The sequence below is a fragment of the Danio rerio genome, chromosome 7 (genome assembly GCF_052040795.2).
Source record: "Danio rerio strain M-AB ecotype USA chromosome 7, GRCz13ab, whole genome shotgun sequence".
NCBI lineage: Eukaryota > Metazoa > Chordata > Actinopteri > Cypriniformes > Danionidae > Danio > Danio rerio.
The window spans coordinates 6288978-6301568 of record NC_141027.1 but is presented as its reverse complement, the minus strand read 5'-3'; the positions used below and the strand labels follow the sequence as shown (position 1 = coordinate 6301568).

The 12591-nt window shown below is 36.4% G+C and overlaps 1 protein-coding gene across 2 annotated transcripts in view; it reads right to left on the bottom strand.

Annotated features, from left to right (window-relative positions):
- Positions 1-10672, bottom strand: part of si:cabz01036022.1 — a 45442-nt gene extending 34770 nt beyond the window's left edge. Inside the window, exon 1 of one of the 2 annotated variants that reach the window (XM_087260279.1) lies at positions 10482-10672. Coding sequence is in view for 1 of the 2 variants with exons in the window: in XM_087260278.1 (XP_087116404.1) it covers positions 3438-3468 (31 nt within the window). In the remaining variant the exon portion in view is untranslated. Of the gene's footprint in view, positions 1-3437; positions 3517-10481 lie in introns of those variants that run through there. The other variant, XM_087260278.1, reaches the window with a different exon arrangement.
- Between the last annotated feature and the right edge of the window lie 1919 nt (positions 10673-12591).

Sequence of the window (12591 nt, the reverse complement as noted above, 5' to 3'; positions counted from 1 at the left end):
CATCGCCGTGGCCATCGCCGTCACTGACGTGCACCTCTCAAAAATTGTAACTACACGTCGCAACAACGCGTAGCGCAAGCTCTGTGATTGGTCGGCTTGCTAGCGTCGACGAGTCTGGACGGGACCGAGAGCCGCGCGAATGGCGCGAGCGATTGTTTACAAGTGTGGAGTCCCGTGAAGGAGCTCCGGATGGAAAGTTTTGTTCTGTTTACCTCATGGTTAAAGTTGTTGCACGTCCGCCGGTTCCTGGCTCAAAATGAGCGAGTTTGAGTCACTTGTACATCCAGGAAGTGTTCAGAATAGCAAAACAGAAGCGAAGAAACTCGACACAGAGCAACATTTACACCTCACTGCCCACTAGCGTTTCGGAAGTGTTAATGCAGACCAACGGAGACAGAGCGCAGAAGTATAAATGCACAGCCACGTGCGTTGCCTGCGCCTTGAGTTGCGCCGGTCACTTGACGCAGAAGTATAAACCAGGCTTGACGGTAAAATCTTAGAAGAGACTGTGCAAGTTATGAAAACATCAACCTGCAGTCTTGACACGCTCCCCACATCATTCTTCAAAACGGTGTTTACCTGTTTAGAAATGGATCTTCTAAAAGTGGTAAATGCTTCACTTCTATCAGGGATTTTTCCAACCTCACTTAAAACTGCAGTTGTTAAACCCCTCTTGAAGAAGAGCAACCTGGATAACACCCTATTGAGCAATTACAGGCCAATCTCAAATCTCCCTTTCATTGGCAAAATCATTGAAAAAGTTGTTTTCAACCAGGTTAACAAGTTCTTAAACTTAAAGGGGTGTTTAGACAATTTTCAATCTGGTTTCAGAGCACATCACAGTACAGAGAGCGCTCTTATAAAGATAATCAATGATATACGCCTAAATACAGATTCAGGTAAACTAACAGTGCTGGTATTGTTGGATCTCAGTGCCGCATTTGACACTGTCGATCACAGCATACTTCTGGATAGGCTGGAAAACTGGGTTGGGCTGTCTGGGACAGTCCTCAAATGGTTCAGATCTTACCTTGAAGGTAGAGGTTACCATGTCAGTATAGGTGTCCATAGGTCGAGGTGGACAACCATGACATGTGGAGTCCCACAAAGCTCGATTTTGGCACCTCTCCTGTTTAACCTTTACATGCTCCCTCTGAGCCAAATAATGAGAAAGAATCAAATCTCTTACCACAGCTATGCTGATGACACTCAGATCTACCTAGCCTTACTGCCTAATGACTACAGCCCCATTGACACCCTCTGCCAATGCATTGATGAAATGAACAGTTGGATGTGCCAAAACTTTCTTCAGTTAAACAAAGAGAAAACTGAAGTCATTGCGTTTGGGAACAGAGATGAGGTTCTCAAGTATAATGCGTACCTTGGCTTTAAGGGTCAAACAACAAAAAATAAGGTCAAGAATCTTGGTGTGACTCTGGAGTCAGATCTGAGTTTCAACAATCATGTCAAAGCAGTCAGTAAATCAGCATACTATCATCTCAAAAACATAGCAAGAATCAGATGCTTTGTTTCTAGTGAAGATTTAGAAAAACTTGTTCATGCTTTTATCAGCAGCAGGGTGGATTACTGTAATGGTCTCCTCCCTGGTCTTCCCAAAAAGACAGTCAGACAGTTGCAGCTCATCCAGAACGCTGCAGCCAGAATTCTGACCAGAAGCAGGAAATCAGAGCACATCACACCTGTCCTCAGGTCTCTACACTGGCTGCCAGTTACATTCAGAATAGATTTTAAAGTATTATTACTGGTCTATAAATCACTAAATGGCCTAGGACCTAAATACATCACAGATATGCTCACTGAATACAAACCTAACAGATCACTCAGATCATTAGGATCATATAACTAGAAGTTCCAAGAGTTCAGTCTAAGCAGGGTGAATCGTCTTTTAGCCACTATGCCCCTCGCTGCTGGAATCAGCTTCCAGAAATGATCAGATGTGCTCCAACATTAGGCACATTCAAATCAAGACTGAAAACACATCTGTTTAGCTGTGCCTTTACTGAATGAGCACTGTGCTGCGTCCGACAGATTGCACTATCATGTTTTTCGTTTTCTTTTTCATTGTTTTGTAACCTATTTTTAACTCATTTTAATTTGTTTTTAATAACTTTTATTGTCAGCATTTTATGTTCCTAAACTTGTCTTTTTTATTCCTGTTTATGTAAAGCACTTTGAATTGCCACTGTGTATGAAATTTACTATATAAATAAACTTGCCTGGCCTTGCCTTGCCTAAATTGGAAATACCAATGCAAAATTACGTAAATAATTAGAAAATACTGAAAATATGCTACAAAACTAAAAATTACAATGCAGAATGGCCCAAATAAGCAGAACATGTTGACAATATGCATAAAATAATGATGCAAACGGTTAAAATAATCATAAAATGGTAAAAATAGGCTAATAAACTGAAGTAAATCCTTCTATATTAAAATAACAATGCAAAATAGTCTAATCAATCAGTAATTGTTGATATGCAGAAAATGACTAATCAAAATAGTTTAAATAAACAAAAAAAATGCTGAACATGCTAAAAATAACAATGCAAAATGGTGTAAACAACTCTGAAAAAAGAATAAACTAAAAATACTGATACAAAAAGGTCTAAATAGTCATAAACTGATGAAAACATTTCACTAAACTGCCAAAAGCAATGCAAAACGGTTTAAACATAATTGGAAAAGGATGCAATTGTACTACTAAACTGTAAATAACAATGCAAAACTGTGTAAATAATCGCAAAATGCTGAAATAATGCTGAAAACAACAATGCAACAGTCTTAATAACCAAAACAAATGTTAATAATATGCTGAAAATAATACAATATGGTTTAAATAATCGTAACATGCTGAAAATATGCTACTAAACTGAACAAAATGCTACTAAACTGAAAATTACAATGCAAAATTGTCTAAAAATGATCAGAAAATGCTGAAAAAATTAGCAAAACTGAAAATAATTATGTAAAATGATCTGAATAATCTGAAAATTTGACAAAATGCTAAAAAATAATGAAATTTGGTTTAAATAAACATGCTGAAAATATGCTAAAAATAACAATGCAAAGTGGTCTAAATAATCATAGAATTCGGAAAAAAGCTCCAAAACTGAATATAACAATGCAAAATAGCTTAAATATTCATATTGAATCTGCATAATTGATACCAAACAATACTAAATGCATGCAAACAATGTACATGTAGCATTTAGTGCACATTTTGGCTCACTGAATGATTTATAAACGCATTAAAAACCGGCAGATATTTTTTTTTCCACACACGGATATCAGGATTTAAAGATCACTCAGATCATTAGCATGGAAAACAGATCAATACATAATTCAAAACACAGATCCACTGGATCATTGCAAAAAAATCATTGTAAAAAAGCAGAAATTGGAAAATATTACTCACAGAGCATTAGAGGAAGTGGACTGAGCTCCATGCTGATCTGCTAATGGCTTGGTGTAAAAACACTGCCTGTTTTAAAGATGCAGGATTTCCTGTACAAACGACTTCCTGGTGTCATTATTTTCTGGAGAATATAGATGCTCGCTTTATTATGCTTATATGTAATGAGGCTTAAGTCATTTTATTTCTTATATAACTGACTCTGTAAGAAATAATTATTGACAGGCTATTGAATTATTAGGAAATAAAGCACACTTGAGGTGGTGATTCGGTCACGATACGAAGCAGATATACATTATTTTCTAATAAGTCAACAGACCAGAGTCAATTATTCAGCTTATGTTTACCGCAGCTAAAGTCTCTGTTCAGATGTTTAGACATTTGTCAGGTTTTTGTCCTCAAACTGCTCCTGTGTGTAGCACTAGTTTCTCACACCTCTCGTCTAAAGCCTTCTGTTGTGATTTTTGACTATTGCATCTGTGAAATAACTGAAACATGAAGCTGTAATGTGCTCAAAACATGCCGGAACTACTTTATCTGTGCATTTACATGAAAATACACCTCGTGAGCCAAATGATCGGCCAATCAGAAGCAAGCATTCAACAGCCTTGTAGCTTTTTGCTGCATTTCTGTTTATTAAGACCATTTTGTATTGTTATTTTAATCATATTTTCAACATTTATTGATTTAGATTATTTTGCATTGTTATTTTTAGTTTAGTGGCTTTTTACGGCATTTTCTGATTATTTAGAGCAGGGCTGTCAAACTCAGTTCCTGGAGGGCCGAAGCCCTGCACAGTTTAGTTCCAACCCTGCTCCAACACACTTACCTGTAGGTTTCAAACAAGCCTGAAGGACTCAATTAGTTTGATCAGGTGTGTTTAATTAGGGTTGGAACTAAACTGTGCAGAGCTGCGGCCCTTTTGGAACTGAGTTTGACACCTGTGTTTTAGACCATTTTGTATTGTTATTTTCAGCTTTTTTTTTTTTTAGATCATTTTGCATTGTTATTTTTAGTTTAGGAGATTTTTTCAGAATTTTCTGAATATTTAGACCAGTTTAAATTGTTATTTTCAGAATATTTTCAGCATTTTCTCATTATTTAGGTCATTTTGCGCTGTTGTTTTCAGTTTAGTAGCTTTTTACATCATTTTCGGATTGTAGCTTTTCCACATATTTTAAACATTTCATGATTTTTTAGACAATTATGCATTGTTATTTTTAATTTAGAAGATTTTTTCAGCATTTTCTGACTTTTAAGACCATTTTGTTTTGTTATTCTCAACATATTTTCAACATTTTGTGATTTTTTAGATCAGGGGTTTTCAAAGTGTGAGGCGCGCCTCCTCTGGGGGGCGCCAGAGCATGTCAGGGGACGCGCGGGAAAAAAATATTACATAATAAAAATATAATTATTAAGTTTAATTATTATATGTATTTTTTATTATATTTAAACGTTTTAATTAAACAAAGCAAATAAAAAATAATACGTCTAAAATAAGAAAACCTTTTTTACCCAGAAGGCCATAGGTGTGAGTTTGATTCTGTTTGGCAAGCCAGCCAATACAGGTATATGCCTGCTAATACAATGGATCGGTTTCTGAGACCCCCGATTCAAAGCCTTCAAGTTCAGGGCTTAAACCCAAAAGACGACGATATGATGATTAGTATTTGAGTTTAGGATTCATGTGGACAGGACCAGCTGATGAACCAGGACCTTTATGTTTGGTTTGTCAAGATTTTTTGGCTAATGACAGCATGAGACCCGCTAAACTTCGACTGTTTTGACTGGGATGGACAGTTCTTGGATCTGTTCTATTCATATTGAACCATCATCCTAGTTTTCAAAACGTTATATTAAAATACTTGTTATTACTCTGTAAATAATTGCACTTTCATGCAAATGATGATAAAAGTGAGTTAACAGTCTTTCTGTGTCTTTATATATATATACTGTATGTATGTGTATATATATATATATATGTGTGTGTGTGTGTGTGTGGGTGCGTGTTTGGGAGGAGGGGGGCACCAATGGATAAGTTGTGTCAAAAGGGAGACCCACTGTCTTAGACTTTGAAAAACCCTGTTTTAGATCATTTTGCATTGATATTTTCTGCATTTATTTGATTATTTTGACTATTTTGCATTGTTACTTTCAGCATATTTTCAACATTTTATAATTATTCAGACCATTTTGCATTATTTTGAGTTAAGTAGCTTTTTTACAGCATTCCCTGATAATTTACACCATTTGCATTGTTATTTTTTGCATATTAACACCATTTTATGATTATTTAGACCATTTTGCGTTATTATTTCCAGTTTTTTTACGGCAATGTCTGTTTATTAAAATCATTTTGCATTGATATTTTCAGCATATTTTCAACATTTAATGATTTTTTTAGACCATTTTGCATTGTTATTTTTAGTTTAGATGATTTTTTCAGCATTTCTGGTTATTAAGATCATTTTGTATTGTTATTTTCAGCCTATTTTCAACATGTTTAGATTTTTTTTCGATCATTTTGCATTGTTATTTTCAGTTTAGTAGTTTTTTATGGCGTTTTCTGATTATTTAGACATTTTTTTTATTGATATTTTTTAGCATTTTCTAATTTTTTAGACCATTTTGCGTTATTTTCAGTTTAGGTTTTTACACCATTTTCTGATTATTAGGACCATTTTGGATTTTTATTTTCAGCATATTTTCAACACTTTATAATTATTAGACCATTTTGCATTATTGCAGTTGTGTAGCTTCTTACAGCATTTTCTGATTATTTAGACCATTTTGTATTGTTATTTTCAGCATTTTCTGATTATTAAGACTATTCTGCATTGTTATTTTCTTTTTAGTAGCTTTTTTTCATTCATTAGAAGCAAGCATAGGCTATAAATAGTCAATATGTAATCCTGGCTAAATTAAAATAACGGACAAAACTAATTATTCACGTTTTTACATGCATTTCCCATGCTTTACGATGCAAAGCTATATCAGAGGGATTTATTCATCATGATTTAAACCAATTATTATGATTGTCTCAAACTGAAGCAAAGAGACAGTTTTGCTAAAAAGTTGATCTTCAGGAAACAGGAAGTTGAAAGATTCAAGATGTTACAAAAAAATTCTGGTTGATGTCACAACAAAAAGTTTAAGGAAATTGCATCACCTTGCGGATTATGTTTACTCATAATTCCACGCACGCAATTAATGCACGTCTCAAAGGTCACAAATACACATTACACAGGACGACATTAAAACAGACCTATTATGCATCTTTTTACAAGATTTAAATTAAGTTTCTGATGTCCTTAGAGTGTGTATGTGAAGTTACAGATCTAAACAAATAATGTTTTCAACTTTGATCCTAATTGTGGTGTTTTGGTGACTGTCACTTTAAATTCAAATGAGATTGTGCTCTTTTCAAAAGAGGGCGGAGCTACAAATGCCTGTGTGTCAGCATAGTGCCTGTGTGTCACTTTTTTCCCCTTTGAACATTATATTTTATTTTGAGAAACGTATAATATTTTGGAGCAGTAAACATGTCAGGCTGAATAATTCAAATGAATCATGACTTACATTTACATTTAGTCATTTAGCAGACACTTTTATCCAAAGCGACTTTCAAATGAGGACAAGGAAGCAATTTACACAACCAAGAGCAACAATAAATAAGTGCCATAGGCAAGTTTCAGGTCTGTAAAGTCTAAGAAGGGAAGTATTAGTAGTATTAGAATTTTTTATTTATTTAGTTTTTTTTTTGTACAGTTAGTGTGATATTCAGAGAGGCAATTGCAGATTAGGAAGTGTAGTGGAGACTAAATAGTTGAGTTTTTAGTCGTTTCTTGAAGACAGCGAGTGACTCTGCTGTTCTGATGCAGTTAGGGAGTTCATTCCACCAACTGGGCAGATTGAGCGTGAGCGTTCGCGAAAGTGATTTCTTCCCTCTTTGGGATGGAACCACGAGGCGACGTTCATTCACAGAACGCAAGTTTCTGGAGGGCACATAGATCTGCAGAAGTGAGAGCAGATAAGAAGGAGCAAGCCCAGAAGTCACTTTGTAGGCAAACATCAGAGCTTTGAATTTGATGCGAGCAGCAACTGGCAGCCAGTGCAAACGGACTAGCAGCGGAGTGACATGTGCTCGTTTAGGTTCATTGAAGACCACTCGTGCTGCTGCATTCTGGAGCAGTTGAAGAGGCTTGATAGAGTTAGCTGGAAGCCCAGCTAGTAGAGAGTTACAGTAATCCATTTTGGAGAGAACAAGAGCTTGAACAAGGAGTTGAGCTGCATGTTCAGATAAGAAGGGTCGGATGTTTCTGATGTTATAGAGTGCGAATCTGCACGATCGAGCAGTTCTAGAGATGTGGTCAGAGAAGTTTAGTTGGTCATCAATCGTTACTCCAAGGCTTTTCACCATTTTGGATGCAGTAATGGTTGCCCCATCCATCTGGATTGAAAAGTTATGGTGTAGAGTCGAGTTGGCAGAAACTACAAGCATTTCCGTTTTTGCGAGGTTCTCTTCATTAGTAGGGCTGGGCGATTTGGCCTGAAATCAAAATCTTGATTACTTGAACATTTTAACTCGAATATGATTAATGAACAATTATTTTATGTGTTTATTTATTTATTTTTTGCCCTCATAGTTCACTGAACAGTAAATATGCTCACATATTACAAGTTACAAAAGAGATTTCTAAATGATTACTTGATTTTAAAATAATTGAAGGAAACACACAATGTCTACTATCTATGATTATTTATCAACGCTGAACTAATGAAATTTAAACACACATTGCCTGACACCATCAGTCACTCTTTTTCTTATAAAAAAGTAAAAATGAATAACTTAATTTTTTTCAATGTATTTCATATTAAAAGTAGAAAATAAGCAGCATCTCTTCTAAATAAAATAACTAAATTATGTTACGAATAACTAAAAATATTTTAAACAGTGCATTTCTTGAAACTTTTCTAAACAAATATTTGAACGTAAACAATTTAATTGAAATAGAAAATATGCCATCTCACAGTATCTCTGGCGCAGCGTCCAATCATTGTCAATGTGGTGCGATGTGTAGCTACACTTTTTGTGAGGTGAACGGATGTTCGCCGCAGAATCATCCTTAAAAAAGCCACTTGACTCCACACGTTGTAGGGAAAGTAATTGAAAAAAATGTATCTGGAAAAATTAGATCGATTATAGGCTCTGAATGTCGATTTCGATTACTTTTCAATTAATCACCCAGCCCTATTCATGAGTTTCAAAAACTCTGATTTCTTTAAAATTTTAAATTACATCTTTGGAAAACGTTTCTGCTGGAGATACTGTTATCCAAAACAACAACAACAACAACAAGAACAACAAAAGTAAATAAAAAAATCTTACACATACATTAGGAGCGGTATAGCTGAAAATTTTGCCGGTTTTAAAGGGCCATGAAACCCCTCGATTCAGCAGGGTGTTTTCACACCTCTAGTTTGGAAAAAGTCAGGAAAGTGGGTGTGTCTAGCTCGGTATAGGTGGGAGTGTCGGGGGAGGGAAAAGGGGAAGGATTTGAATAAAAATGGGAGTTTCCAATTGGGCACGCGCTGATTTTCACTGAGGAAAAACAAACACAGACGCAGGGGAGGAAGACAGTGACTGTGTTATAACAGTGAAATGTTTGATACCACACGTCGTATATGAGAAAAAAAAGCCTCTGCATTTCTCTGTAACTCAGATGCACTGGGTAGGTCAGAAAACGGTGTGTGTGTAGACTATCCTGTCACTAAATGCAGCGAAAATTAAACACAACATTTAGCAATAGTTTGCTTGCAGTGTTTACATGTTTTTACTTAAAGAGCAGCATTTACAGCAGATCTTTCAGTCCATAATATTGTAGTGATGTTAACAGAAACTAAGTAAGTTAGAAATCATTTTCACAAAGGTTTTTAAACACTAAAAGAGTAACTTACTGCTGACGATATACAAACTATAACTTTACCATCTGAATGAACAAAGAAAGGGTACTGATCGCACGTACTTACCATCTTTAATCCTGTTATAGTTTGAGCCGAAAAAAATATGTGCCGTTTTAAGTAACTGTAAAAATATATAAAAAAAAAAAAAAAAAAAAAAAATGTGCAATAAGCAGGATGTTCTTCTGAACCTTTTGGTCCTAGTTTTATTGTATATTTCATATGGTTGAATTGCTTAATTCATTCGAAGTGTTTAGATTATTTTTTAGGTTATTATTATTGAGAAATTAAGCCTTGTGCAACATAAAGGGCACATATTTGTGTCTATCTGTCATATTTTTGGCTCAATCTATAACTGGAGCAAAGAATTTAATCGGTTTGAAACTGAACGTCTAATGAATTTCAAACGTCAAGCTAACTTTACTGTGGTAAGCTAAGTTTAAACCCCTCATAAAAGTGATTTTTGCATAATAGATCTCCTTTAATACATGCATAATCAATATATGTCCAGAGGTCAGAGCAAAGGTTTTAGAGATGAACTGATCTACACTTAACTCTCCATTGCTGACCATTTTGTGCAAAAAAATAAAAAATAAAAAATGAGATGTGATCATCTGGGATATCTGTATTGCCTACATTTGTCATTTATCTGCATATCTTGACTGTTAAGGCCATGACATCAGTGTTATTCTTGCTGCTTGATAGAGTCTGAATTAGTTAAACCCACAGTGGAAAGCTGCTTAAAACAATAACAACTTTCTTCCTCTTTTAAGGCCTGTAATAGTTACAGTGTGTGAATTAGTGATGTGACTTGAGGTTTGTGGCTGGTGAGGCACTGAATGTTTCAGAGTCAGATTTACAAATATGCAACCAATATATCAGCATTCTTTGAATACACATAGCAGGTACATATTAGGCCAGGGAAGAATGTAAAATGTATAGCAGTTCAGCATGCCTCCCCAAAACAGCAAGGTGAATGATACAGACAGCCTATAACAAGATACACGAGCACACCGCGGATGCTCGCTCTCGCTCAACCACACGCACGTACGCGCAGTCGCGCACACGCACACAAAGTGGTCTTACCTTTACTTGTAAATGACGTACTCAAGCCTTTCTTTTGGACAAAAATCTCCGTGACTTTATTACACGCGCCATTTTTGCACTCAGTCGGAGCAAAAGATAAAACAACGAACTCCTAGCGAAGAGCATAAGAGCCAACACTCTGGGAAACAGCTCTGCTATGCCCCAGTGTCAAGCGGCGGCCATTTTGGAATGAAAACTCCAATGGATCAACAGCACTGATAACTAACATTAGACCAGGGGTCTCAAACTCGCGGCCCGCGGGCCATTTGCGGCCCTCAGTGCAATATTTTGTGGCCCGCGCCGACCGCTGTACACTGACAGAATCAGCGGAGCGGGGAGAGAGAGAGCTTCCAGCTCCGCTGATTCTATCCGTACACAGCGGTCACTGGCATTCCCCGCCCGCCGTGTAAACAAAGGAGCGGGGATGCCGGTGACGTCACCACGCACCCCGCCCCTTTGTTAGACGCTGTGACGGGCGGGAAGAACCAAGGTAAGCTGTTCCCGCCCCTGCCTGCCACTCAGCTACATCCTGCATCTTACAGGGCTCGAAATTGCGACCATTTTGGTCGCATATGCGCCCGAAAATTAATCTATGCGACCTCATAATATATTTGGGCGCATTAGTGCGACTGCTGATAATTGTTGTAGTGCGACCTGTCTTGATTTTTTGTAAAAACATGCTGAATCGCTCTTCACTGCCGCTATATTGGTTCATATTAGCTGTCAATCACTCAAGGTATTCCGCTGTCAGATGACAGGGAAGGAGCTTTTATGACCACGGTAAATGCAAACGGCAGAAGAGTAAAAACTTAAAGCACACAGGTTTGCAAACCCCACCTAAAATTGAGGTGCAGATGAGAGCGATTATGACACGTCACGTGGTGAATAATGATCCGCCAGCTGAGATCAATCGAGTACGCGCTTCATGGAGAAGGCGCCCGAATCTCCATGCGTTGCATTCACTGCGTGTTCAGCGCAAATGTCCGCTAAAAGTCAAATCTAATACTGTACATATCTATACATATTGCCAAAGAAGCTCGCCTTTACTAAATTTACACTGAAACTGCGTCTCATAACAAACAGCGGTATTCCGCCGGTGGTCTTTGCAAGAATCTTGCGCTGCCTGCTCATAAATTGTGTCGGCTGACTCGCCAGCTTTTCCACTAACACAGAAACATGAAGATCAGCTCAGACTGAACCTTTAAATTGACACAAACTGAAACCAAAACTTCTAAAGAGTGATAGAAGTGAGACTTTACTTTCTTTCTTTTGTCTATTCTTTTTTGAGGTGTATATTATTTTTATTTTTTTATTTATTTACTGATGACTGGTTTGCAGCTTTCATCATTGAATTGAATGATTTATTATAATCTTTTGTTTGTTTTGGAGCAGAAATATTATTTATTAAATTGACATGCATATAAAAACAGCAGTACAAAATAAATATTTCTTACTGCAATGCTTCATTTTTGTTTGATGCAAACTATACAATTATTTTTCATAAAGTAACAGACTTTTTATAGCAGATAACCTACATTCATGCACATTCAAGGCAGTATCATAATGAGAAATGTAATTCATTTTTACTATTATTGTCATTTTCATCATCATTAATATTCTATAATTATTAGACATTCATTTTGGAATTATTGCACACAAATATCAATGTCTTCGCAGCATTAGTTAGATCGTTTTTTCTGGTTTTTGTCAGTCCTATTGACGTTGTTTTAAAATACAATAAATCCCTTAAAAAGCAATTTGCAGCGGTGCTCAATCATTTTTGGTGGATGCTCCTTAATTTTTTCTGATGCTCCTAAATTTATTTTGGTGCTCCTAAATATTTGAAGTTGGGAGCACCGGTGCTACCAAGTAAAAAAGTTAATTTCGAGCCCTGTCTTATATATATTATAGGTAGATACAGACTGGTACAGACTGATGTGACTGTAGTGGGGTGGGGGTGTTTTATTTATACATATATACGCCTTTTTTTTAGGTGAGGGAATGGAAGTTTTGAGTGAGTTCCCTCACTTTTTTCCCTAGGACTAGGCCTTTTTGGGAGCACATATTTGTGTGAGAAGTTATTCTCCACCTTGAACTTCAATAAGTCAAA